The sequence below is a fragment of the Acomys russatus genome, chromosome 18, assembly GCF_903995435.1.
Source record: "Acomys russatus chromosome 18, mAcoRus1.1, whole genome shotgun sequence".
NCBI classification, from domain to species: Eukaryota; Metazoa; Chordata; class Mammalia; order Rodentia; family Muridae; genus Acomys; species Acomys russatus.
This window is the reverse complement of record NC_067154.1, coordinates 62984451-63011137: the sequence shown is the minus strand read 5'-3', so window position 1 is coordinate 63011137 and position 26687 is coordinate 62984451. Positions and strand designations below refer to the sequence as shown.

The window sequence follows — 26687 nt, the reverse complement described above, 5'->3', positions numbered from 1 at the left end:
ACCAAAGACAAAAATTTATGACCAGTTGAGAAATCACAGGCACCTTTGGAGGCAATTTTTTTTTTATCCTTTCTGTGAGGCCATTATTGTGTCAAATGCTCCACAGGCCCATAAAGTAGGTCCCATCTGATTCACTAGATCATATTGCTACTCACGCCTGGCTGTGACTCTACAACAAAAAGTAGCAACTAGGTTCAAATTTTAAAGTAATAAAATGATATTGTCGCTCCTTCTTCCACACACACAAAAAAAATGCTTTAAAAATAACTTTATTTCCTTTCCAATATTGACTTTAGACATTTCTGTTGATGCTGCTTGGCTCCTATTGGATTTATTTTTGTGGTGATTCATCACTAACTGCACAGCGATAAAATAATATCCTGTGGGCATACTTTTAGGAGTGGCTTTATTGCTTCCTGAGTCCTGTGGCGTTGGCCATCCCTTCCTGTCGTATTTTGTCACTGATGGTCAGTTGGGTGACCGTTGAGGGAACTATTACTTCCCTCGATGAAACATTCACAGTCGTTCCTTAATGTTTTCCCTTTCACTTTAGTTTGGTAAATTTTATTTGCTGTTCTCCAGCGGTTATTTACCAGCACATTGTAATCACATTAGTCAGAAATAGTCTTTCTATTCAACTCACCAAATGTGGATCATTAGTATTACTAATTGTCCGTGACTTCTTTAAGCATATATTCCATGAAACAAAGGTGAGTCTGTTATTAAATATACTGTTTATTTTTGCATACAGAAAAATACAACCTATATTTGTGTTCTTTGATGTCTCTCATCTTTGTCTACAGTTACCCATAAAATAAAACAAAGTGATAATACAGGACTGATAAGGATTGAAGGAGAGGGCAACAACAAACTGGCTGGCACGCTGTCTCCTCAGAGCAGCAGGTGTTATCCCTCTTAAACAACAGGGAGAGCACCTCTAGCCCCACATCCTAAGCAATAGTCAGGTGGCCTAGCACATAAAGGTCCCTCTGTAAACAAGACTGAACAGTAGCTACTTGGTTTTCTATTATACACAAAATTTAAAACTTTAAGAGTTGTTCTCAATTACAATTTAAAATATTCATCCTAATTGGTCCTTTGCAGCTTTTCAAAAAGGACAGAGATAAATAGATGATATATAGATTATTGATTGATAGATCCATAGATAATGATGGTGGTAGATAAATATATAGAAATAAATGATACATACATAGATTAATTATGATGATGATAGATAAATGCATAGATGATAGATGATAATAGATAAGTTATAGTGATAATATCATAAAAATAATAGCATTTGCCAAATCACTGCTAGAATCTGAAAGAGCATATCATTAATAGTTTCACATATAGATCCAAAGAGAGGACCTGTTAATGACTGATGTATAGATCCATCCCTCCCTCCAATGCATCTCTTGTGTAGAATAGCCAAAACCATACCGAGCCACAATCCTAAGCTACTACAGCCTGCAGATGAATGTCTCTATAGCTTTTATGTCAACAAATAATAAAACCCCAATTTCCAGGAAACACAATGAGATAAGTTATATATGTACATGTCTGTGTTGCTAAGTATCCCTGATAATATCTATATGTGAGGCTAGGAGATCCCTAAGGAGATGGAAGCTCACAGAATGCATCCTATATTCTCATTTAACACAAAACAAAAGGGGTAAAAACAACATAGCTTAGACACACAAAACAACACAGCCAGTTCAGACCCAGGCCTGTGGTGTTACTGCTGGGGTTTTATTGTTTGATCATTTTTGTTTTGTTTTGTTTCATTTTTTATTTTTTTGTTGTTGGTGGTTGGTTGGCTGTTGTTGTTGTTATTTTAGTTTCTATATGCCATAAATCAGAATCACTAAAAAAAGGTAATTGGCAAAGTCTCCAATCCTATATCATGCTAAAAGGAATGTACATTTTAGTATTTAGAAGAAAATGGTTTCTGTAAGAAAACTTTAGAAATTTGGCAACAAAGTGTGTATATTAAGATGAAATGTCATAAAAAACACTTTGCTAACAAATTAGACAAATAGCAGAATCCTCATCTCTTGGAATTGATCAAGTCAAGTCACTTCAAATTGAATAAAATGAAAAATAAAAATCGATAAGAGAATTATAAAAATGAATCATAGGGAATGCTATCTTGGGGAGAATGGAGAAGGTACATTTTGTAAACTATAGTACTAGACAAATATGCTTGTCTGATAGTTTCTGACAATTCTACAGTAAAGAAAATGTTCATTATATTTTCATCATCCAAACCAGAATACAAAGGATTATAGCTGAACCAAATAAGGTTGAACAGATTCAAAATAATTAGTAAAGATAAAATTAAACCACAATTCAGTGGCTTTAAAGGTGGCTCAGGGGTGAAGACTGCACACTGCTCTTACAAAGAACCGAAGTTTATCTTTTTAGCACCCACAGTGGGCAGCATACAAACATGTATACATCCACCTTCAGGAAGATTTAATATCTGGGGCATCTGGGGGCATATGTACATATCACAAACTTACACACAATTAAAAATAATAAAATTAATAGTTAAAAGTTAGATGAAAATCTAAACAAGACCCAAAACTTCTGGAAAAGCTCACCATGAGAACATCTTTGTCCTAGGCAACTCAGACACAGACAGAACATTCCCCAGCAAGTATACACCAAGGTCAATATGACCACACATACACAACAATGACTACAAAGTACCAAGAAGTGAAAGCAGTCTTCATGAAATCTAGAAAGACATTTCTCCAGAGGTCCTATTCTAGATAGTAACAGCTACCGGGTATAAACACATTCTGTATGTGAGGCCTAAAAATAAGAACTTCACGGAGAAATATAAGGTTGGGCACATATCTGCACTTAAGCTACATTCATAGAATATAATCCTTTAAAAAAAAAAAACCTGTCCAAAGTAGTGCAAATATGGTGTGGTGAGTGCACCCCTGTCGTTCTAAAAGCTGAAGCATAAGAATGAAGGCTGCTGGTGACTAGTCTGGGCTGCACAGCAAGATGCTCTCATAAAAAAAAAAAAAAAAATTAAGAAAGAGGAGCAGTAAGAGACATCACCAATGAGAGATTACAAGCAAGGAAGCATTTTCACCTACATTAGATAAGGAATATGACTCAGGGGCCTGAGGAGATGACTCTGAGAGTGAGAGCTCTTGGTGCACAGACATGAGAACATAGCACTTACTTAAATGCAGGACATAGCCATATGGCCCTGTGACAACTCAGATGCTGCTGGGCAGGGACAAGAACCCTACTGGCCAGCAGCCTGGCTAAAAAGCAACAAACTCCAGGTTCATTGAGAGGTATTGCCTCAAGGGGCCAGGCAGAGAATAGTAGAACACCCAGTGTTCTCCTCTGGTTTTCGTACACGTGGGCCTGCATGTTTATGTACAGAAGCATAAGAGAGGGAGGGAGGGTGGGAGAGAGAGACAGACAGACAGACAGAGACAGAGACAGACAGAGACAGAGAGAGAGCGCACTTATTCCAGCCATGCCTGAGTCAGTCAGAAGAGAGACAGAGAGACAGAGACAGAGACAGAGACAGAGACAGAGACTGAGACTGAGAGAGCACCTGCTGCGACCATGCCTGAGTCAGAAGGCTCTCAAGTTGAAACTGTTCATGGGCTGCAGAGTTCAAGGACAGCCTCAGCATCTTAGTGAGACCTTGTCTGAAAGGAGAAGTAAAAAGAGAGCTGGTATGTGGCTCAATAGTGGAGTGTTTTCTTACTATAGACCAGGCCTTGGATTTAGTCCCCACAGCTACAAAAATGACAGGTGGTATCACAATGAATGGTTGAAAGACAAGTTAAATAAATGATTATTAAATAACCTATGTTGAAGCTGAAAGAGAAGCACTCATAATGTGCACCAGGATGTCTTCCTAGTAAATTAGAACAAAAATATTTAGACTATGCAAATACAGAAATGGAAAAAAATAGCATTTAATTATGGATGACCAAGGGTTGTATAGGTCTAAAACAATATAATAAATTTAGAAAAAAATAAATTTGAATTTTAAAATAAGTCAAATATCAACCTTTTACAAAACTATGATAACAGGCTTTTAACTTACTACCTATGCCAGGAAGGAGATTCCAAGGGCAGGAGACATGTTTGCTATTTTTGTTTTTAGTGAATAGTGATGCACACAGCTGCCAGGAGACCATAGATCCTGATATCACACTTGCCCATGACTCCTCTAGGAGACATTACTCATTAAATGTCAAAACACAAAAGCATTTTTAGCAATTGAAGTGGTAATTACGTATGTAGATGCTTATTATTAGCAAAATAGCCAGATAAGGTGAATATGCTCCACGTGTATTATACTCTTCCGTGAAAATGTCATAACGAAATCCTGATCATATACAATTATGCTAATAGGATAAGAAAATAGCAAGAAATGTATACAAAGGTTGATTGTTGGGGGATAATTTGATGTATTTTGATGCTAATTACTGCTTGCTGTCTGACCCACCTTTTGCTTAATAAAAAGCCATCCCACCTGGGCAGGGCAGGAGGTAGGTGGGGTTTAGAGAGGAAGGAATTCTGGGAAGAAAAGGGCCGCCACCAGGAGAAGGAGAGAGACCTGAAGTGAAGAGAGGAAGGCCGCCATGGGTTAGCTGGAGGAGAAGCACATGGCCCGTGCCGTGGATGGAGAATCCAGCCCAGGTGAAGAACATTAGCAAGTATTTGGGATTATGGATGGGAGGTAGCTTGGTAGACATTATTAGAAACAGATGGCATGGGATTGGGGCAGGGATCCCATGGCTGCCACACTATGGGAGGTAGTTTAGAAGATTGATATCTGCCCTGCCGCAGGTTAACTAAGGCTATTTTAAAAAGTAACAAGTGTTGGTGTCTTAACTGATTGATAGCCGGGCCTACAGATAACACAGATAAGTTTAAAAACGATGAGTGGACTATCATTTGGTTGAGTCAAGAAAGTGCTGCAGTAGATAAAGTACTTCTCTCTCAAGCATGAGAACCTCAGCTCAGTTCCCCAGGTCACATGAAAATAACCATAGCACTAACAAAACCCAGACAGGGCCGTGATGGCCACCCAGTTCAGCCAATCACTGAGCTCCAGGCTCAGTAAGAGGCCCTGACTCGAAAAATAAATTGGAGAAGCAATGAAGGAACTACACTTGATATAAGCTGCTAGTTTCCACATGCATGTACATAAATGTGCACATTCACTTCTGTGTAACCATGTACACACATGTGCACCCGCACACACTCACACCCATGCACAGTCATGAACATACCACACACGTGAATACATACACACACACACAAATGCTTTTATACCATCAGCCACCTTAAAACATTGAAGAAAATCTTGATGTCCATCTATATGGAAATGTTTACATTGCAGAGCAGTGGCTTTATAGTTATCTGTGTACATTTTTACAGAATATTGTGGTAAAATCAGAAATGGTATAATGTAGTGAGAATTTTGTTATTTTGGTTTTTCTTTTTAAAAAACCAGAAATGTTATGGGACTCTGTTTTCATTTTAACCCTGGGGGGAGAGGGGCAATAAGAGACTGCTTCCCAGCAGCTGACTATCATCTATCTTGCACACTAGCAGGCACATGGTTTTGCCAGGTGCAGATAGTTTCTGCCAGTGTGTAATGTTTGGGATTCTGGGGACTCCTCAGAGGATATGTAAATACCAGGGCCCTGTATTTAACTCAGATACAAACATATGCCTACATAAACATAAAGTATTTACATTATAAAATGTGAAAGATTTATTGCTTGAACTATGAGAAATTTAGGTCTTTTGACATCGTCATATTTCCTACAATCAATGTTAGCTGCAAGTCTAACTCTGAAGTCCAATGACTAGTTAGAATGAGTGGCCAGCAAGGGTCCGTGTGCATCCTCATTGTTAAAAGAGATTGGCATGTAAATAAATGTGTATAGAAATTTACAATTACTTATTACCAGGAAAAACATAATTGCAAGCAAATGAAGAGGTGAATTTTATAGATAAGGATGCATATGTGCACGCAGAAATGTGCTCATACACATATTCTCAATTCTAGGTTTTTACTTAAAAATATCAAGCTGATCAAAGATCATTTCAATTAAATATTAATCTTAAGCAAGTAGTTTTTCAAAATATTAAAATACAAGCAAAAATTAAAACAATATTACATGTTTTGATTTTTGAAGTTTTATAAGTATGTCTAAGATAAAAGGCCAGACAATATGTGTTTCTTTAAATCTCTTTGTAAACATAGCAAAAACAAATAGGGAATCGTCACTTTTCACTTTCATCTGATCAAAGAACAAGTAATGCAGGGCTGAGTGACTTTATCAAACCTCACGTGCAGTACTTTGCAAAATTAACCACACTCTTGCTGTACAGGAAGAGTGTGAACAGGTCAAATAGAAGTTTCTGCTCGTGTTGACAGAACCACCGTGACAAGGAAATTTCAGCTCTAAAATAGTTTACTTAATATGGAGCTGTCTCAGCATCCCCCTGATCAAAACCACTTTCTGTTTGAAGCTAAACTGAAGCAAATCTTATTCCTGAACATAGAAAGGAACATAATAAATTTTCTTAGGGAGTCTCTGTTTCTCACTCAAAGAAGTCTTATAAAATTCTCAGTTTGTTTAACAATAAAGCCTACACCTGTGTCTCAAGTCACTGTGTTACTCAATCTAACCACCTCGGATGTAGAGTCTCCGCTTTCATCTGTAATCTCACAGCACATATTTGCCAATGAAATGCATCATTTACATTATGAAAATGTAATATGACTGACATTAGCAAAATTACTAATTAAGAGATAGAGCATAAATACTCCAAGAAGCTTGACAGTCTGTTCCATGAAGAAAATTAATTCAGAGCTCCATTTGCATAAATCTCCAGGTCTCATTTTCACAGCTGTTTGTTCTGTCAGCTAGATGGCTGTATATCAAAATGATTTTAACATAATCGGTGGGAAGTACACCTTTCAACTAAAAATACCATGCTCTAACAGAAAGATATCTGAGGTAAAAAAAGAGAATTTCATTCGTTTTGTCTTAATATTGTTCCTCCAAGTGAGTGTTTCCAGTGCAGGGAGTTTATCGTTTAAGTTTTAAGTTTCTAAAATATTTTTATTGAAATGCTTTGCAATTTTAGATGTCTATAAAAATGAACAAGTTGTGTCTTTTCTGAGAAAATCCATTAATGAATTGAGGTTATGTTGACAAAAAATACTGAAAATAACTACATATCATTAATTAGTGGAGACATGGAAATTCCACATATATTTTCTGTGCTAGACAAAGGTGGCATTTGGTTTTCTTTTAATATGTTTAATGGCTGGCATGGTGCTGGATGGATCAAAGGACTTGCTTCCTGCCTGACAATTAAGTCAGATTCCTGGGTCCCATTAAGTAGAAAAAGAGAACTGATTCTTGCACCCCAGAAGTTTGCAGGTTGCCCTACACACACATATATATACACACGTGTGTGCACACACACACATGCACACACATGCACACACATACACTTTTTTAAGTGTTTGAGAATTGCTTAGAATAGGCATAAATATTATTTGTTTCCATAACACAGATGATAGAAAGAGATCAGCAATTTTAGATCTTAAAATGTCTAAAAGGACATACAGAAACAAACTGCACAGCAGCACCACTGTCGACTGCGTTAATCACTGGCGTCCACACTTTTCATCTCTCATCAGCAGCAGGAGCAGTCACACCTACAGACACTTCTTTACAGAGTAATTGCAAAGATTATTTTAATGATGGACAGTTACTGCTCTGGAGCTGCAGAGCCCCCCACGGATGCTATTCCTGGATCAGAGTCTATTTTCATGCATATCATTTACTCTATGCTGATGGAAAAAAAAAATCCTAGAAAAACCATACAAGCCCATGACCTCGTACATAATGTCATGTAAAGTCACCCCATGCATGGCTGAAAGAGAGGCCTGTAGCTACACCTACATGTCTTTTTCATAGCTGGAAAATTAATGTGATCTATTTATTTATTATTTATCATTTTGGAGACGAGCTGACCTTCTTTTTCCCCTACTCTTGAAATTATATTTAAGCGTGAACTCTACTTGAAGCAATTTGCTGCTAGGCGAGGCCTGGCGCTCTGATGTGTGTTTTGCTCCTAATTATGTTCAAGCTCATTTTGACATCTAAGACTGGTTACATGGGTCTAGATTAAAACTTTTCCTTACTCATCTATAATAACCAGCTTTTCTCTCTGTTCTGCCCTTTATTCACTTAAATGGAAGGCTTGGCAACAAGCATATTTGAGGATTTATAAAGGCAAAGCAACTGCTGTCCTTGAACACCCAGGGCACAGCAGGGTAGGTCATACCACGGGAAGACAGGCTCTCATTGGCCTGACTAACAAAAGATGTCCTTCCAAGAAGGAAAAGAGGAAGGGCTGCATCAAATACAGGGTCGACTGAGAGTGAGGTCATAAGACTGAGGTTCTTGTAATGTGGGTTCACTGGGGAGTGGGGAGCAAAGAACTCTTTAGTCCTCTGGCCAACATTAAATGCAGTAGCAAGGTTAATTGAAATCACCTACCCCAACTTTGTTTTCTAAGCCAGTAGGATTTAATACAGAGTAATTGTCTTAAAAGATGTTAATATTTAAATATTTCACTTCTGTCCATATAAATAGTAATCAATTTCAACAAATCTCTAATTGCAAAAGATTTTGTGCACAAAGAAAGCAATTCATAGCTCTGAGATACAACACAATCCTGTTAACAACCTTCTGATTCCAAACTCAAGTCTAAGTAATGACAGAAGGCCCAGAGTGAGGCACCTGCTTTGCTCGGCAGCTTGCTTTCTGTCTGCCTGCCAAACCTGTGACTTACACTATTTATTCAATAAAATAAAATCCTCAGAGGATCCAACTGCACCAAAATACAGTTTGTAGTGTCTGTTAGCTCTGAAACATTCACTGTAAACTTTATAATTTTTGTAGGTAAGATCCAGTCCAAAAAAAAAATAGACTGTAATGTGTATTGTACAAAATGAAGTTTTCCAAATGAATGTTATTATCACCTTAATGGGTCACAAAATAGTAGACACTCATAGTTAAAAGACAACTTAGATGAAATAAAATATATAATGTTTTATATACAAAATATAAAAGAATACACACCACACATAGTGTCAAGCTCTCAGAACCACATATCCAGAAGTAGCATTTCCTCAAAATAGTTTCTCCTAGATCATTTCTGAGCTTTACAAAAGTGTAACCAAATTTTATGAACATAAAAAAAATTTAAATCATAACAATACAGAGGAATAGTGCTATCTAAGCCAACGCAACAGACAGGTTTCCCCCCTGGGTAGCAATATCATGAAGACAGATTTCTAAGTTAATATATAAAACATTACCTAGATTGTGCCTTAATGTTCATGAAATATACATATGTACTCTCGTTTTCTTCTCAAAGCAATCATCTCAGAATAACAGTATGATAGCGTTTTTGGTGACGCTGGCCTCCAGGTGCTGAGGGCTTTACCTGAGCACACTAGGCACTGGCAACTGAATCTCCCCTGCTGCTCATGGCTGCCAAGGCCAACGCGTGGCTTCCTTTTTCTCTACAGACTCCTGGAGCATGAGACTTCCATGCTCTGTCCTCCCTGTGTTTGACAGCAGCCTTTCCTCTGTTCCTTCCTGGAAGGACATCTTCTGTGAGTCAGGCCGATGAGAGCCTGCCTTCCTGTGGTATGACCTACCCCACTGTGCCCTGAATGTTCAAGGATGGCAAAGCAGAGTTAGAGTTGCCACAGAGTTAACATTTTTTTTTTTCCTGAGAGCTTAAGGGGAAAAGAAAAACAAGAGAGATGGCATTTGGAGGAGGAGAGCACAAATAAACAGATTATGGAACTCCACAACCAGAGAAGGAATTTGAAACAAAGAAGTTAAGCCAAAAATTTAATATTTCTGTTTTAATTCAAATTTCAAATCCATAGTATGTATGAACATATATGCACAAGTCATTTTAATGAGTTTTCCTAGCCTCTTTTCTCCATCAGTCCTTTGGGGTTTTTTTTTTCCACTTATGATTTTACCAAGCAACATAATTTTAGAAAATTAATCACAGCATTAGATAAGTCCAACTTTTCTAAATATTAACATCATTTTAAATATTGTTATTTTGGGATAATCAAGTAAGTTTAAAACAAAAGATCATAAATAACAAAATAACAAGATGTTAGCAAAATACTAAAGGTTCACGAGCTCTTTGGGTTTCTCAGAAGATAAACTTTTCTGTAAATTACCACAATTTGGGGAAAAAGAAAGAAGCAAAGAAACTGAGTAGATGAATAATTAAGGCAATTATATCCAAAAGAGATGATGTCACGTGGGCACGCGGAGAACCTAGTCAAAGCAAGTCTATTGTAAGGCTGTCTGGTAGTAAGGCACAGCGGGGACGCTCTCAGTAAATGGTTGCCTTACTATAGATGTCAAGTGGAATTCATTTTGAAAGCAAATCTTTCAGAGAGAGAGAGAGAGAGAGAGAGTTCTTGAAGCTGGCTAAGGATAAAGAAAATCAGTGCAAAATTGTCAGCTGTACAAGGGTAATGTGGGTTATATTTGCTTCCACATTTAAAAAATTTTAATGTGTATTTTAAGAGCAAAAAGTACATATATGTATGCGTACATGTACCTCAATATAAGTAATCAACAATTCAGTAAAAGGTAATTTGTAAAAATACATGTCCACATAAATTTTATAGGAGCATCATTATACATAATAACCACCAACGTGGAAGCACCCCAAATATTCAAAATTGATAAAGAGAGAAAATGCAATGTCTATCTGAGATTTTATTGGGCAGTAAAAGAAAGTGAGATGCTGATGTGTACCACTGAGGATGGACGCTGCACTTGTGGCATGTGACTACATCATAGACAATGTCCGAAATAAACAAATCGCCATAAATAGGAAGAAAAGTGATGGGTCCTGAACGAGGATGTCAAGAAGAGTAGGAAGTAAATATTCATTTTCCTTTCACTTTAATAAGAATGTTCTTAGGTTAGAATATGATAATGATTGTGTAATAGAAATAAATATTGTAAAATGAAGCCATATCTAGTTGTGTACTTTACAAGGTGGGACTTTTGCCTGGTACAAATTACCCACAATATAAGCTATTTGCCCACACTACTTTCTTTAAATATTTGTCTATATTTAGCTCAAGTTGATACCCACCTATACTAAATTACACAGATATGCATTTGGGTCATCAAAGTTTAAATATCATCCATTATTTCTTATAAAGAGGTTGATAACGGCTTTGCCAGGTAGATTTGTTTCAGGCTGTTTATTTCACATTAGATACTACACTTGCTTTGTCTCTAAGAATGTAATAAAATACTTCGGGTTAGAACCTGATCTGTGGAGGTTGATATAGAAAATAATGCTACAGCCCCGTCTACCACAGATAAACACACATGCGCACAAACACCAACACTTCAGTGTTCAAATGTTAGGGACGAGAAATTAAAATTCCGGGTTACTTCCCTTTCATCCCTCTCTGGTGGTCTTATTTTTATATAAGTATTCTACTAGTAAACAGAAAATTTATCAATAAAGTTTAAGATCCCTTGGGAAAACAAATAATATTAGCTGTAATAGCAATGCCAGGAAGTACCGAGGATTAGTGCATCCTGTGACCAAGAACTATGGCATATTTTGGAAAATAGCCAATGAAATTAGATTTGGAATATGAGGCAGTGAAAAAGAAGAAACCTCTCCGAACAGCCGATGGACCGAGTGACGTGAGGAATGGATGCTGTTTTCTGAGACAGAAAGGAATGTGGGAGGGGCAGCCATGAACAGGATTTCGGATATTAAAGGCTTGAGAGTCTGCTCAGTTTCCAAGCGGAGGTGTGGAGCTGACCGAGAATGCCATGGTTGGAGGAGTCTGTTGCAGGGGATCTTTGAGGACATTAAAATGGAGAAAGTAGCAAGGCTGTGGGTGCAAATAAGCAAACAACAGAGCCAAGTTCAGATGAGGTCTCTGCTGCATTGTAGACTAGGGACTAGAGAGCAACGGAGTGCCAGGGAAGGCCTGGGCTGGACTTGGCGGCCTGTGCAATGGTGCTCCAGCCTGGTCAGTGACTCCTGAACCTCACTCTTTACTTTTATGTGTGTTTTCTCCTTTTCCATTCCTTTTGCAATCCACTACTTCATTTTCTCCTCTTATCGGTCTTACCCCCTGCTCTCTGGTTCTTGTCCATGGTTTATTCCCATATGTTCAAGGAATAAAATGTCTGATGAAAATCATAAAGCTTATCTCTTTCTCCATTGGACGAGATCTAGCTAAGTGCTATTTCTTTGTTCAACACATTTTCTTTCTTTCTTTCTTTTTTTTTTTTTTTTGTTGCTGTTTCTGTTTATTTTATTTTATATATATATATATTTTATTAATTTATTCTTGTTACATATCAATGGTTATCCCATCCTTTGTATCCTCCCATTCTTCCCTCCCTCCCATTTTCTCCTTATTCCCCTCCCCTATGACTGTTCCTGAGAGGGATTACCTCCCCCTGTATATGCTCATAGGGTATCAAGTCTCTTCTTGGTAACCTGCTGTCCTTCCTCTGAGTGCCACCAGGTCTCCCCCTCCAGGGGACATGGTCAAATGTGAGGCTCCAGAGTACATGAGAAAGTCATATCCCACTCTCCACTCAACTGTGGAGAATGCTCTGACCGTTGGCTAGATCTGGGGAGGGGTTTACCGCCTGTATTGTCCTTGGCTGGTGCCTTAGTTTGAGTGGGACCCCTGGGCCCAAATCTGCCTATCATAATGTTCTTCTTGTAGGTTTCTAGGACCCTCTGGATCCTTCTACTTTGCTATTCTCCCATGCTTCTCTCATCTAGAGTCCCAATAGGATGTCCTCCCCTCTGTCCCAGTTTCCTGGTAAGTGAAGGCTTTCGTGGGACCTGCCCCTTGGGCTAGTATGCAGATATAAGTGAGTATATACCATTTGACTCTTTCTGCTTCTGGGTTAACTCACTCATTATGATCATTTCTAGTTCAACCCATTTGTCCACAAATTTCAGGAATTCCTTGTTTTTAATAGCTGAGTAGTATTCCATAGTGTATATGTACCACAGTTTCTTTATCCATTCTTCTACTGATGGACACTTAGGCTGTTTCCATGTTCTGGCTATTATGAATAAGGCTGCTATGAACATGGTTGAGCAAATTTTCTTGTTGTGTGCTGGAGCATCTTCTGGGTATATTCCAAGGAGTGAAATAGCTGGGTCTTGAGGAAGCCCTATTCCCATTTTTCTGAGATAGCACCAGATAGATTTCCAAAGTGGCTGTACTAGTTTGCATTCCCACCAGCAATGAAGGAGTGTTCCTCTCTCCTCACATCCTTGCCAGCATGTGGTGTCACTTTAATTTTTGATCTTAGCCATTCTGATGGGTGTAAGATGGAATCTCAGAGTTGTTTTGATTTGCATTTCCCTGATGACTAAGGAGGTTGAGCATTTCTTTAAGTGTTTCTCAGCCATTTGATATTCCTCTGTTGAGAATTCTCTGTTTAGTTCCAAGCCCCATTTCTCAATTGGGTTATTTGGTTTGGTGGTGTTTAATTTCTTGAGTTCTTTATATATTTTGGATATTAGATCTTTTTCAGATGTAGGGTTGGTGAAGATCTTTTCCCATTCTGTAGGCTGTCGCTTTGTTCTCTTGACAGTGTCTCGTGCCTTATAGAAGCTTCTCAGCCTCATTAGGTCCCATTTATTAATTGTTGACATTAAGGCCTGGGCTGTTGGTATTCTGTTCAGGAAGTTGTCTCCTGTGCCAATATGTTCCAGGCTCTTCCCCACTTTTTCTTCTAAGTGACTTAGTGTCTCTGGTTTTATGTTGAGGTCTTTAATCCACTTGGATTTGAGTTTTGTGCAAGGTGACAAATATGGGTCCAGTTGCATTTTTTTGCACATAGACCTCCAGTTAGACCAGCACCATTTGTTGAAGATGCTATCCTTTTTCCATTGAATGGATTTGGCTTCTTTGTCAAAAATCAAGTGACCATATGTGTGTGGATTCATATCTCAGTCGTCGATTTGATTCCACTGATCAACCAGCCTGTTGCTGTGCCAGTACCATGCTGTTTTAATTACTGTTGCTTTATAGTACAGTTTGAGATCAGGTATGGAGATTCCTCCGGAGCACCTTTTATTGTACAAGATTGTTTTAGCTATTCTGGGATTTTTGGTTTTCCCTATGAAGTTCAGAATTGAACTTTCAATGTCTTTAAAAAATTTTGTAGGTATTTTGATAGGGATTGCATTGAATCTGTAGATTGCTTTTGGTAGGATGGCCATTTTCACTATGTTAATTCTCCCGATCCATGAGCAAGGAAGATCATTCCATCTTCTCAGGTCATCTTCAATCTCTTTCTTCAGAGTTTTGAAATTTTTTTCAAATAAGTCCTTCACTTGCTTAGTTAGAGTAATTCCTAATGTGAAGAGTGTGGCTTTCCTAATTTCTTCCTCTGCAAGCTTATCATTTGTGTATAGGAAGGCTACAGAATTTTTTGAGTTAATTTTGTATCCAGCCAATTTGCTGAAGGTGTTTATCAGCTGTAGGAGTTCTCTGGTGGAATTTTGAGGGTCACTTATGTACACTATCACATCATCTGCAAATAGGGATAATTTGAATTCCTCCTTTCCCATTTGGATACCCTTGATCTCCTTTTGTTGTCTTATTGCTCTGGCTAGAACTTCGAGTACTATATTGAAGAGATATGGAGAGAGTGGGCAGCCTTGCTTTGTACTTGATTTTAGAGGAATTTCCTTGAGTATCTCACCATTTACTTGGATTTTGGCTATTGGCTTGCTGTATATAGCCTTTATTATGTTGAGGAAAGTGCCTTGTATCCCCGATCTCCCTAAAACTTTAAACATAAATGGGTGTTGGATTTTATCAAATGCTTTCTTTGTAACTAAAGAGATGATCATGTGGTTTTTTATCTTCAGTTTGTTTATATGGTGGATTACATTGATGGATTTCCGTATATTAAAACATCCCTGCAAGCCTGGAATGAAGCCTACTTGGTCATGATGAATGATATCTTTGATGTGTTCTTGTATTCGTTTTGCAAGTATTTTATTTAGTATTTTTGCATCTATGTTCATAAGAGAAATTGATCTGAAATTCTCTTTTTTTGTTGAGTCTTTGTGAGGTTTAGGTATCAATGAGACTATGGCCTCATAGAATGAATTTGGTAATTTTCCATCCATTTCTATCTTTTGGAGTAGCTTGAAGAGCTTGAAGGGCGGTATCAGCTCGCCCTTGAAGGTCTGGTAGAATTTTGCACTGAAACCATCTGGCCCTGGGCTTTTTTTGGTTGGGAGACTATCAATGATTGCTTCTATTTCTGTAGGGGAAATGGGCCTATTTAGCTTGTTTATCTGTTCTTCACTCAACTTTGGCAAGTGAAATTGATCAAGAAAATCATCCATTTCCCTTAGAATTTCACATTTTGTGGCATATATGCCTTCAAAGTAGGATCTTATGATTCTTTGTATTTCTTCAGTGTCTGTTGTTATGTCTCCCTTTTCATTTCTGATTTTGTTGATTTCAATACCTTTTAGTTAGTTAGTTAGATTTCTCTGCCTCTTAATTAGTTTGACTAACGGTCTGTCTATCTTGTTGTTTTTCTCAAAGAACCAGTTCTTGGTTTTGTTGATTCTTTGGACTGGTTTCTTAGTTTCTAATTTGTTAATTTCAGCCCTGAGTTTGATTATTTCCAGACGTCTACTCCTTTTGGGTGTTTCTGCTTCTTTTTTTTTCTAGGGCTTCCAGTTGTGACATTAAGATGCTTATGTGTGATGTTTCCAATTTCTTTTTAAAGGCACTTAGTGCTATGAATTTTCCTCTTAGCACTGCTTTCAATGTTTCCCACAAATTTGGTATGTTGTTCCTTCATTTTCATTGAATTTCAGAAACTCCTTGATTTCTTTCTTTATTTCTTCCCTGACCCAAGTGTCATTTAGCAGAGAGTTGTTTAGTTTCCACGTACGTGTAGGCTTTTTGTTATTTCTGTTGTTGTTGAATTGCAGCCTAAGACCATGGTGATCTGATAGGATACAAGGTATTATTTCTATCCTCTTGTATCTGTTGAGGCTTGCTTTGTGACCTCCGATGTGATCAATTTTGGATAAGGTTCCATGGGGTGCAGAGAAGAAGGTATATTCTTTCTTGTTTGGGTGAAAGGTTCTATAGATATCTGTTAGATCCATTTGACCCATGGCATTGGTTAATGATGTTATTTCTCGGCTTAGTTTCTGTTTCAATGACTTATCCTTCAATGAGAGTGGGGTGTTGAAGTCTCCCACTATTATTGTGTGGGGATCGATGTGTGGTTTAAGCCTTTTTAGCAGATCTTTTACAAATGTGGGTGCCCTTGTATTGGGAGCATAGATGTTCAGAATTGTGATGTCATCTTGGCTGACTTTACCTTTGATGAATATGAAGTGTTCTTTCTCATCCCTTTTGATTAATTTTGGTTGAAAGTCTATTTTGTTCGATATTAAAATGGCTATGCCTGCTTGCTTCTTGTGACCATTTGCTTGGAATATTTTTTTCCAACCTTTTACCCTGAAGTATTGCCTATCATTATGGGTGAGATGTGTTTCTTGAATGCAGAAGAATGTTGGATCTTGTTTATGTACCCATTCAGTTAGTCTGTGTCTTTTTATTGGAAAATTGAGACCATTGATGTTGAGAGATATTAATGACCAGTGACTGTTAAGAGTCTTAATTTTGATGTTGTTTCCAGTCGAGCGTTTCTGTAGTTGTGTTTTTGCCATGGGATAGTTATCTATTTCCTGAGTAGTTTTGGTTGTAGCTTGACCCTTTGGGATGGAGTTTTCCTTCTAGTACCTTCTGTAAAGCTGGATTTGTGGATAGGTACTGTTTGAATTTGTTTTTGTTGTGGAATATTTTGTTTTCTCCATCAATGGTTATTGATAGTTTTGCTGGGTAAAGTAGTCTGGCCTGGCATCTGTGGTCTCTTAGGGTTTGCAGGTTCTCTGTCCAGGCCCTTCTGGCTTTTATGGTCTCTGCTGAGAAGTCGGGTGTAATTCTGATAGGTTTGCCATTAAATGCTATTTGGCCCTTTTCCCTTGCAGCTTTTAATATTTTTTCTTTGTTCTGTGTGTTTTGGGTTTTGATTGTTATGTGATGGGCAGTTTTTCTTTTCCAACACATTTTCTTGATCAACCTCGGCTTATTCAGAAATCTTGCTTCCCTGTGCACCCCCATACTTGCCCCCCATACCTGCATGCACTCCCTTACTTGCCCCCCCTTACCTGCATGCACTCCCTTACTTGCCCCCCCATACCTGCACCTCCTTACCTGCACCCCCATACCTGCATGCACTCCCTTACTTGCCCCCCATACCTGCATGCACTCCCTTACTTGCCCCACATACCTGCATGCACTCCCTTACTTGCCCCCCCATACCTGCATGCAGTCCCTTACTTGCCCCCCATACCTGCATGCCCCCCATACCTGCACCCTCATACCTGCCCCCCATACCTGCCTCCCATACCTGCACCCCCATACCTGCACCCCCATACCTGCACCCCATACCTGCACCCCATACCTTCACCCCATACCTGCACCCCCATACCTGCATGGAAGATATATCTTCACTTGCCTCCACATTCTTATAACAGTGCGATCTTTTCCTCTGTAAATTCCATTTTAAATTAATCTAAGACGGTTTTTGGTTGATTTAGTTTTTCCATGAAGTGGTAAAGCTGCTGGCTCTGCCTTTGCAGTTCACTTCACATGCAAATTGGACTAGTCTTCTCGCTCCTGGCACACCGAGCAGCATGTGGCACCCAAAGTTTACAATGACTGGCATGTATAGTCTTATTTAATTTGATATTTAGATTATGTGTATAGAGTAAAGAGGTAAAACAACACAAGAAAAAGAACCATAGGTTCTGCCTGCCTAAAACATCAGAAAATTAGCAAACCAGTTAATAACTGACTTAAAAAGTAGCACCAGAAATTACAAACAGGAAGGTCTCCAAGTTCATATCATTTTATTTAAGTAATGGTCAGTATGGAGAAAGGATAGTAATTAAGATACTGAGAGAGAGTAAGAAAGATGTCCGGGCTCCTCTCATCCCATAGACTTGTCTTTTGGAAAAGATTAAGAAGAAAATGGTTGGAAAAGAAAATCCTAAAATGTATACTAATCTCAAATCCCTCCAAATGAGGGTTATGTAGAACCATGGAAAAAGCCCAGAACCTGTGAATTGTAGAAGTCATTCACTTACAGTAGAAGTGTGTGTGTGTGTGTGTGTGTGTGTGTGTGTGTGTGTGTTGTAAGAGATTAATGATAAAAATTATAATTCTCAAAAATGAATATTTTATCATAATAAGCTAATTTTCTATCACAATACGCAAAAATGTCACATCATAAAAGTATGAAAAAAGAAAAAAACTCAATAAGAGACTAGGTATCTTAGGACTGGGGGTTGGGGACACTCCAGAGGTCACCTTTCCCCTGAGTACAGAGAATCAAAGCCAAGAGGACTCTGTTACCTAAGTCCTAAACTAGACTTATGACCAAGGGATGAAGACTGAAGATAGGTCAGATAACTCGAAGAAGCAAACATCAGGGAGTGATTGGTTCTGGCTGCAGTGAAGATTTTTCTGAGATGCACCTGGACTGAAGAGGTTTCTACAGTCTGATGTTCCCACATGATTCCTTGTAGCTTCAGAAAATGTTCTTCATCCTGAAAGCCCCTCCCTGTACTGCGAGAGCAAAGCAGAGAGAAGAAATCCAGGTGAAACACAGAAGCAGGGCTCTAGCTTTATGGGTGGGGTTTTGGCAGCATTTTTTAGTTACATTGGGGAGAATAAGGGACCAAAATAAAGAACTTGGAATGCAAATCTTACCAGCTATGCAACGTGTCTCAAAAGCAATTAGCCCAAATTAGAACAGGCAGCGAGACAACTCCAGGAAACAAAGAAGTGCGAGAATAGGATTCCGATGGCTTCCAGGTAATTGGAGGTTCTAAAAGGAACAGCTTCAGCGGGGTGGGAATCGGATTGATTCCAAGCAGCGGATAAATCGTGTGAGAGTCTGGCAGCCACCTTAGGTAGAAGAATGTCTTTCTTTTCCTAGTGAAGCATATGAATAATCTCAGCATAAAAAGAACCCTAAAAATGACAGCCGAGTGATGGGAACAAGTTGAGCGAGATTCTGATTAATCAATGTAAAGTAAGAAAGAAGCCTAGTTTGACTCTGAACATCGACCTTGATTTTTTTAATCAGCTTATCAAAACCTAAAGACAAAAGGCAAAACAAACAATATTATCAAACTCAAGGCTGTAATGTATGAATGAAAAAGACAGAAAAAGTAGAGAAATAAAGTGCCTTCACCTTGCATGGAAGGGTTGGGGCTCTTCTGATCTGATAGAGCAAATAGAAGTTTCAATACATATGGAGAAGGTTTAATACATAGAAATAGGTCATCCAATGCTGAAAATATCTGAGAACATTTTCAGTTTTTTATTAAATATTATAATGTGATCTCACTGAATTAATACCAGGATATTTTATGGGAAAACACACAAATGAATTTTTTTATCATAAAGGGTTTTGAAGAGGGACTAATAACCATACAGTTATTAAAATATGCAATTGCTAATCAATTTATAAATTAAATAGAATGATGGAAAATAATAGAAAAGTAATGGAACCATGACTCTATGAGTAAGTAATGTATGAGAAAAAGATATTTCAGATTAGGAAAAAAAGAGATGGCTTCACTCAATTACACTGTTCCGAACCAACTGATCGCCTATTGTAAAGAAAGAATGAAAAGTAATCCCTGTCTCATTACACACTTCATAATAAATTTAAGATTTAAACTGGTCCAAGAGCAGTTTCAGATTTGACATGTTTAATATAATAAACTGTAAAACTATTGCACAAAGCCATGGGTGGATATATACCTAATGTTGTGGCGAACAAAGAAAGGAATGCCAAATTGTGGCAGATGGAAATTTTAAAGTTATATTTTCAAAAGATATCAAGTATGGTAGTTTGGTCGTATTTTCCATGCATGTTAAGCAGGTACTCTCCCATCATGCTACCTTCTTAGTCCTCTGTCATGTTTCTTTTATACATCAGGTTTTCATCATATGCTTTCTTGATCATGTTCCTTTTCTTTGCTTTTGTTTATAAATGTTTTAGGAGATGGCACCATGCCTTACTCTTCTTCGTCTCAATGCCTCAAACCTTCATGAGCCATTGTAGGCATAAGGTGATTGTGTAGTTTAAAATCTGATTTCCTGTCTAAATGGTCTATAAACTCTGATCCCCAATTGTCCCCCTGGTATGCCAATAAAGCAGCTAACAGCCAATCGGTGAGCAGGGGAGAGAATAGGGCTGGACTTCCTGCCAGGCAGGGGAGGCGAAGTCAGGAGAAGAAGCAGGGGATTCGGTAGGGCAGGAAGATCAGAAGGAAAGAGCTGCAGCTGAGGAAAGCTACAAAGCGCGGGCATCAATGGGATGTTTGCTGGGAGCCAGACAAAATAACACAGAGGGCAAAGAACAGACTTAAACCACCCAGTTTGGTTGTGAAGCCTTGTATTTCAAAAGAGTTTTGTCATTTGCGTGATAGGCAGGTTAAACAATAAGCTAAGAGAAACAAATACTGCTTTATAGAAACAACTTCAAACAGCCACTAATGATCGTTGTTGGAATATGTAAACTAAATAGTCTCCTCCAGGTGCATGGGCCTTAAAATCAAAATTTCAGTGAGAATGTTTGACTCCCAGTCTCAAACTATCACTGAATTGGAACTTCTGAGTACAAACTCACAAAAACCAAATGACCCTTCACACAAAACACAAATTAATTTCAGGCTATTGTAGAAATATTTAGTGATGCTACCTCTTCCCTCAGCTTTTAAGCTACATTTTATACACAAATCCCACTTTAACTAAAAGCTGTGCTCTCAGGTATAATATATTCACTTCCAGATGAGCTGTTCAGAAGTCAAGTTCCTTTTCCAAGACAGAAGCAGATAACCTCAGAGTCTTGCCCTCGCTCTTTGTCTCACAGCGGGAGGTCACAATCCCACAGCTCCACGTCCCTGGGTGTGTGTTGCACACATGAAAACTGGATGTTGGCAAAAGTTATTGTGGCATATGTAAATATACGGGTTGATTTGTTGCCAAGACACTTGAAAGGCAGACCTAGAGTTTGGTCACAAAATTCCAGGAATGCTATCTATTAGGCCTTATCACAAACTATTTTGTTACCTTGGGAGAGAGAAAGTCACAGCCAATATAATTTGCTCTTGCGGACATTGTTACACCTTTTGCTGTTGGCTCTAGAATGTACAAAAGTTTTCTCACTGGCAGCAGCTTTGAGGGGAAAATACAGAAATCTGATGTTTTCATGTGAATCGTCTCCAGAACATGTGCTGCTTGTAGGTAATAAATAATCAACAGAGAAAATGAATAAAAAACAACATGGGGAATAATTTTCCTCCCTGATGAGGCTGACACATTTATTAAGTTAAGTGATACAGTATTTTAGAGTGAGTTAAAGCTAAGAGTGGCCCCTCGTACATCCCAACAAGGAGAGCATTTCATGGCCATTGGCAATGCTGGAAGTCAAGCATCAAGAGCAACACACTTCACATTTCCTTGAACAACAACAACAAAAAAAAAAACCCCTTTGTAAGGTAAAGAAATTTAGGCAAGACTAACTCAATAGAAGTGCTCCACAAATGAACAGAGGATAAGTGGAAAAACAGTCAGCCACTTCAAGATTCATTTAATATGGGCAGACAAACCTGAAGACCTGAGTTCAAGCCCTGGGCCCCACATGGCAGAAGGAGAGGATGACTCCCTATGTTACTCTGTGACCTCCAGGTGCTCGCCATGGCACAGGCACCCTGTAGATCAGCACGATGAATGAGTAAATGTAGTTTTTAAAAATTCATTTAAGAATTGTGTCCTATTCAAATGTGCCTACTGTCTTCTGAGCGTGGAAAGTCACACTTTGGAAAAGAACTATTTTGTTCTTATCTTCAAGGAAATATTCTCAAGACACCAACTGTGGTTAGGTCTGAAAGCAGCAGATACCAGACTGTCCTGAATGTGGAAGACACATATCTGGCCACAACTTCTACGAGAATAACAAACTAGAATGAAATTGACCAGATCTGATAACAGCTTTGAACCTGGCTCTTTAAGAAAAAAAGAGCCACATTAGATTACCTATAGAGGCCCTTTATTCCTGGGATCCTGTCAGTTGTAGATATTTTTTCCCCTTTACAATAACTTTTAATTCTAGAATATGACTATCCAAGACTGACCATGGTTTATTAATGATTAGCATGATTATCATGATTTAACAATGACTCAATAATAATAAGAAAATATAATAATAATTATTGAATTTCATAAGTTCTGAGAACTAATCTCTCAGGTCTTTTACAAATCTGTGAAACTTTTTTTGTATCTTGACCTCAGGCTAGCTGTCTATTATCCTGAATTTCAGTTTTTGGAACTTTAAGACCTTATTTATGGTTTCTTCTGTTGACAACTATAACTGTTTTCAGACATTATCATAAAGTCTTATTATGAAGTATTTACTGAACACCGATATATGCAGAATATGCAGTCATGTACGTATATAGACAGGTGTTCCCACACTGAATAAAGCTGCATGCTTGAGTAGGATACTCCTTTCAGCAAGACCGGCTCTCTCGGAATGTCCAGGTGGTCCAGTCTTGCTTCTTCTTCAATCTTGACTCTGTGCCTTAAATTTTTAAAAAGTATCATGAAAAAAGAAGTGCCTTTGTCAAGTCCTCAACCTGTCAGAATCTCTTAGAAAAACTTAGGTTTGTTAAGGCATCACATATTTCTAATATGGCAGCTGAAATCATTTTATTATTGGATACTATGCAAACAAAATTAAGGCTGTTCTCTTATATGCTTTAGACATTGTAATCCACTTTTAAAATAATGCATTTCTGTTAGCGACATCAGGAAACCTAAATAAGCAATCTGTTGGGAATGTTAAAATAACTTGCTGAAGATTTTTTTAATGTGTAAGCAAATATAGAGAATTTTTGTTTATCAATAGTATTTATCCCAACAAAGCAAATTTTAACTGAGTAATTAGCTTCTAAAGATGAAGAGTTTGATGTAACATTTAATCCTTTGTTCTTGGCTCTTTCCCACAATGCTCAAGTTGTTTCCCCTTGATTAATCAGAAGAGAATCAATAATATCAGCAATAGTCTTCAACCAAACACTATAGGCTAATGTGTTTTATTTTCCATTTTTAGTTTAGGGATTTTTTTTGAGGGGTGGGTGCATGATGTTGTTATCTTGGTTTGTTTTTGTCTGTGTGCTACATGCATTCGGTTCCCTCAGAGGCCAAAAGAGAGCAAGGAAAAAGGCTCTGTGCTGGGAGTTTTAGACAGTTATAAGCTGCTATGTGGATGTAGGTAACTGAATCTGGGTCCTGCTCAGGAGCCGCTGGTGCTCTTAACCCCTGAGTCATCTCTCCAGCCCCTCAGAGGCTAACTTAAATTGTATCCAGGTCTACCTTACACTGTGGGTCAGTGGGGTGTGTAACCTGTGGGTCAGTGTGGTATATAACCTGTGGGCCAGTGGGGTGTGTAACCTGTGGGTCAGTGTGGCGTATAACCTGTGGGGCAGTGTGGTGTGTAACCTGTGGGGCAGTGGGGTGTGTAACCTGTGGGGCAATGGGGTGTATAACCTGTGAGTCAGTGGGGTGTGTACCTGTGGGTCAGTGGGGTGTGTAACCTGTGGGTCAGTGGGGTGTATAACCTGTGGGTCAGTGGGGTGTGTACCTGTGGGGCAGTGGGGTGTGTAACCTGTGGGTCAGTGGGGTGTATAACCTGTGGGTCAGTGGGGTGTGTAACCTGTGGGTCATTGTGGCGTATAACCTGTTGGGCGGTGTGGTGTGTAACCTGTGGGTCAGTGTGGTGTGTAACCTGTGGGTCAGTGGGGTGTATAACCTGTGGGTCAGTGTGGTGTGTAACCTGTGGGGCAGTGGGGTGTGTACCTGTGGGCCAGTGGGGTGTGTAACCTGTGGGTCAGTGGGGTGTGTACCTGTGGGTCAGTGGGGTGTGTAACCTGTGGGTCAGTGTGGCGTATAACCTGTGGGGCAGTGTGGTGTATAACCTGTGGGTCAGTGGGGTGTGTACCTGTGGGCCAGTGGGGTGTGTAACCTGTGGGTCAGTGGGGTGTGTACCTGTGGGTCAGTGGGGTGTGTACCTGTGGGTCAGTGGGGTATGTACCTGTGGGTCAGTGTGGTGTGTACCTGTGGGTCAGTGGGGTGTGTACCTGTGGGTCAGTGGGGTATGTACCTGTGGGTCAGTGTGGTGTGTACCTGTGGGTCAGTGTGGTGTGTAACCTGTGGGTCAGTGTGGTGTATAATCTGTGGGTCAGTGGGGTGTGTAACCTGTGGGTCAGTGTGGCGTATAACCTGTGGGGCAGTGTGGTGTATAACCTGTGGGTCAGTGGGGTGTGTACCTGTGGGCCAGAGGGGTGTGTAACCTGTGGGTCAGTGGGGTGTGTACCTGTGGGTCAGTGGGGTGTGTACCTGTGGGTCAGTGGGGTGTGTACCTGTGGGTCAGTGTGGTGTGTACCTGTGGGTCAGTGGGGTGTGTACCTGTGGGTCAGTGGGGTATGTACCTGTGGGTCAGTGTGGTGTGTACCTGTGGGTCAGTGTGGTGTATAACCTGTGGGTCAGTGGGGTGTGTACCTGTGGGTCAGTGGGGTGTGTACCTGTGGGTCAGTGGGGTGTGTACCTGTGGGTCAGTGGGGTGTGTACCTGTGGGTCAGTGTGGTGTGTAACCTGTGGGTCAGTGGGGTGTGTAACCTGTGGGTCAGTGGGGTGTGTACCTGTGGGTCAGTGGGGTGTGTACCTGTGGGTCAGTGTGGTGTGTAACCTGTGGGTCAGTGGGGTGTGTACCTGTGGGTCAGTGGGGTGTGTACCTGTGGGTCAGTGTGGTGTATAACCTGTGGGTCAGTGTGGTGTGTAACCTGTGGGTCAGTGGGGTGTATAACCTGTGGGCCAGTGCGGTGTTTAACTTGTGAGCCAGTGGGGTGTGTAACCTGTGAGTCAGTGTAGTGTATAACCTGTGGGGCAGTGGGGTGTGTAACCTGTGGGGCAGTGGGGTGTGTAACCTGTGGGTCAGTGTGGTGTATAACCTGTGGGTCAGTGTGGTGTGTAACCTGTGGGTCAGTGGGGTGTATAACCTGTGGGTCAGTGCGGTGTGTAACCTGTGGGTCAGTGGGGTGTGTACCTGTGGGTCAGTGGGGTGTGTACCTGTGGGTCAGTGTGGTGTGTAACCTGTGGGTCAGTGGAATGTGTACCTGTGGGTCAGTGGGGTGTGTAACCCTCCCTTTTCTTTTCTCGTGTAGGCATTTATGTCCATGTTCCAGATCCTCACGCAGGAAGGATGGGTGGACGTAATGGATCAGACTCTGAACGCCGTGGGACATATGTGGGCACCAGTGGTTGCCATCTATTTCATCCTCTACCATCTCTTTGCAACTCTGGTGAGTTTATAGCTTCTTTTACTCTTGAAACTCCTACTGGTATCAGCATCTCCAGATATTTGACGTGGTTGCCGATTTAAAAGTAAGAGACAATAGAAAACTGCAAAGCCATCCCATTGAGTGAGAGCACTTCCGTTCTAAATGCTTAAATCAAATAACTACTTGAGAACTGTGCTTCTCTCAGGTGTGAGTGTTTGGGTGGGGGAATACAAAGCAAAGCAAGGAAGCCCCATAGTCAGACATCAGTTTAACAACGCTCCACATAGTCACATCCAGAGATCATTGGATGAGCTGCATCACTGCTGTATTTTTTCAGCGTGTAACTATGTTCTCTTCAATTTCACTACATCCCCTTCCCCGCTGTAATTAGACCATGACGGCAGCTGAAGACCTTGGGGTACAGTCAGTTAATTAGAAACACAGTGTTTCCACACTGTGTGCAGTGCAGTGAAGTGCAGGGGAGGAGGTGAAGTGCTGACCCTATTCTGAAAGCACAAGAAAACAGACTGCAAATTCCAGGAAAGACTGGTCTCTATCACTTGTATAGATTGTTCTCTTTAATCACAGAAAATAAATAACTGCCATTTTGTGTTAAAAACAGAGTAAGGGAACCTATGAAATATAGCCTCTACTACACTAAAGAATAAATTGCATTTCTACAACATGGACTTGCTCCTACTTAATACTACTCTCTAATATTTTGATAACAGTTACAAGGCAGGAACCTATCTGTTACCCTTTGTCAGGAATGAATAAAATAAAATTCACTGCTACTTTTAGTCCTGTGGTAAAAAGCATTAGGAAAACTTATCAAGTAGTCAATGGACAAATTGAGGCTCAGAAGAGCTTAGGAATTTTCCCAGTACTACTTTAAGGGTAAATGGTGGTCGGAATATTCTTACCTCTGGCTGGTCTTAAAAGCTGAAGTCTTGTCCATGCTTGTTGCTCCCTTAGAGAATAAAGTTGAAAATTGTCTTGAGCATCAAAATGAAGGTTGACCTCAAGAAAAGACCCACTCAACTAAAACAAACTAGTTACCACCTTTAATGTCCTTC

The 26687-nt window shown here is 39.6% G+C and overlaps 1 protein-coding gene across 1 annotated transcript in view; it reads left to right on the top strand.

Moving 5' to 3' along the window:
* The window catches only part of Nalcn (sodium leak channel, non-selective), a 297987-nt gene that overhangs the window by 145748 nt on the left and 125552 nt on the right, over positions 1-26687 (top strand). Inside the window, exon 14 of the mRNA XM_051161012.1 lies at positions 25495-25632. Within this exon, the coding sequence (XP_051016969.1) occupies positions 25495-25632 (138 nt within the window). The remainder of the gene's footprint in view (positions 1-25494; positions 25633-26687) is intronic.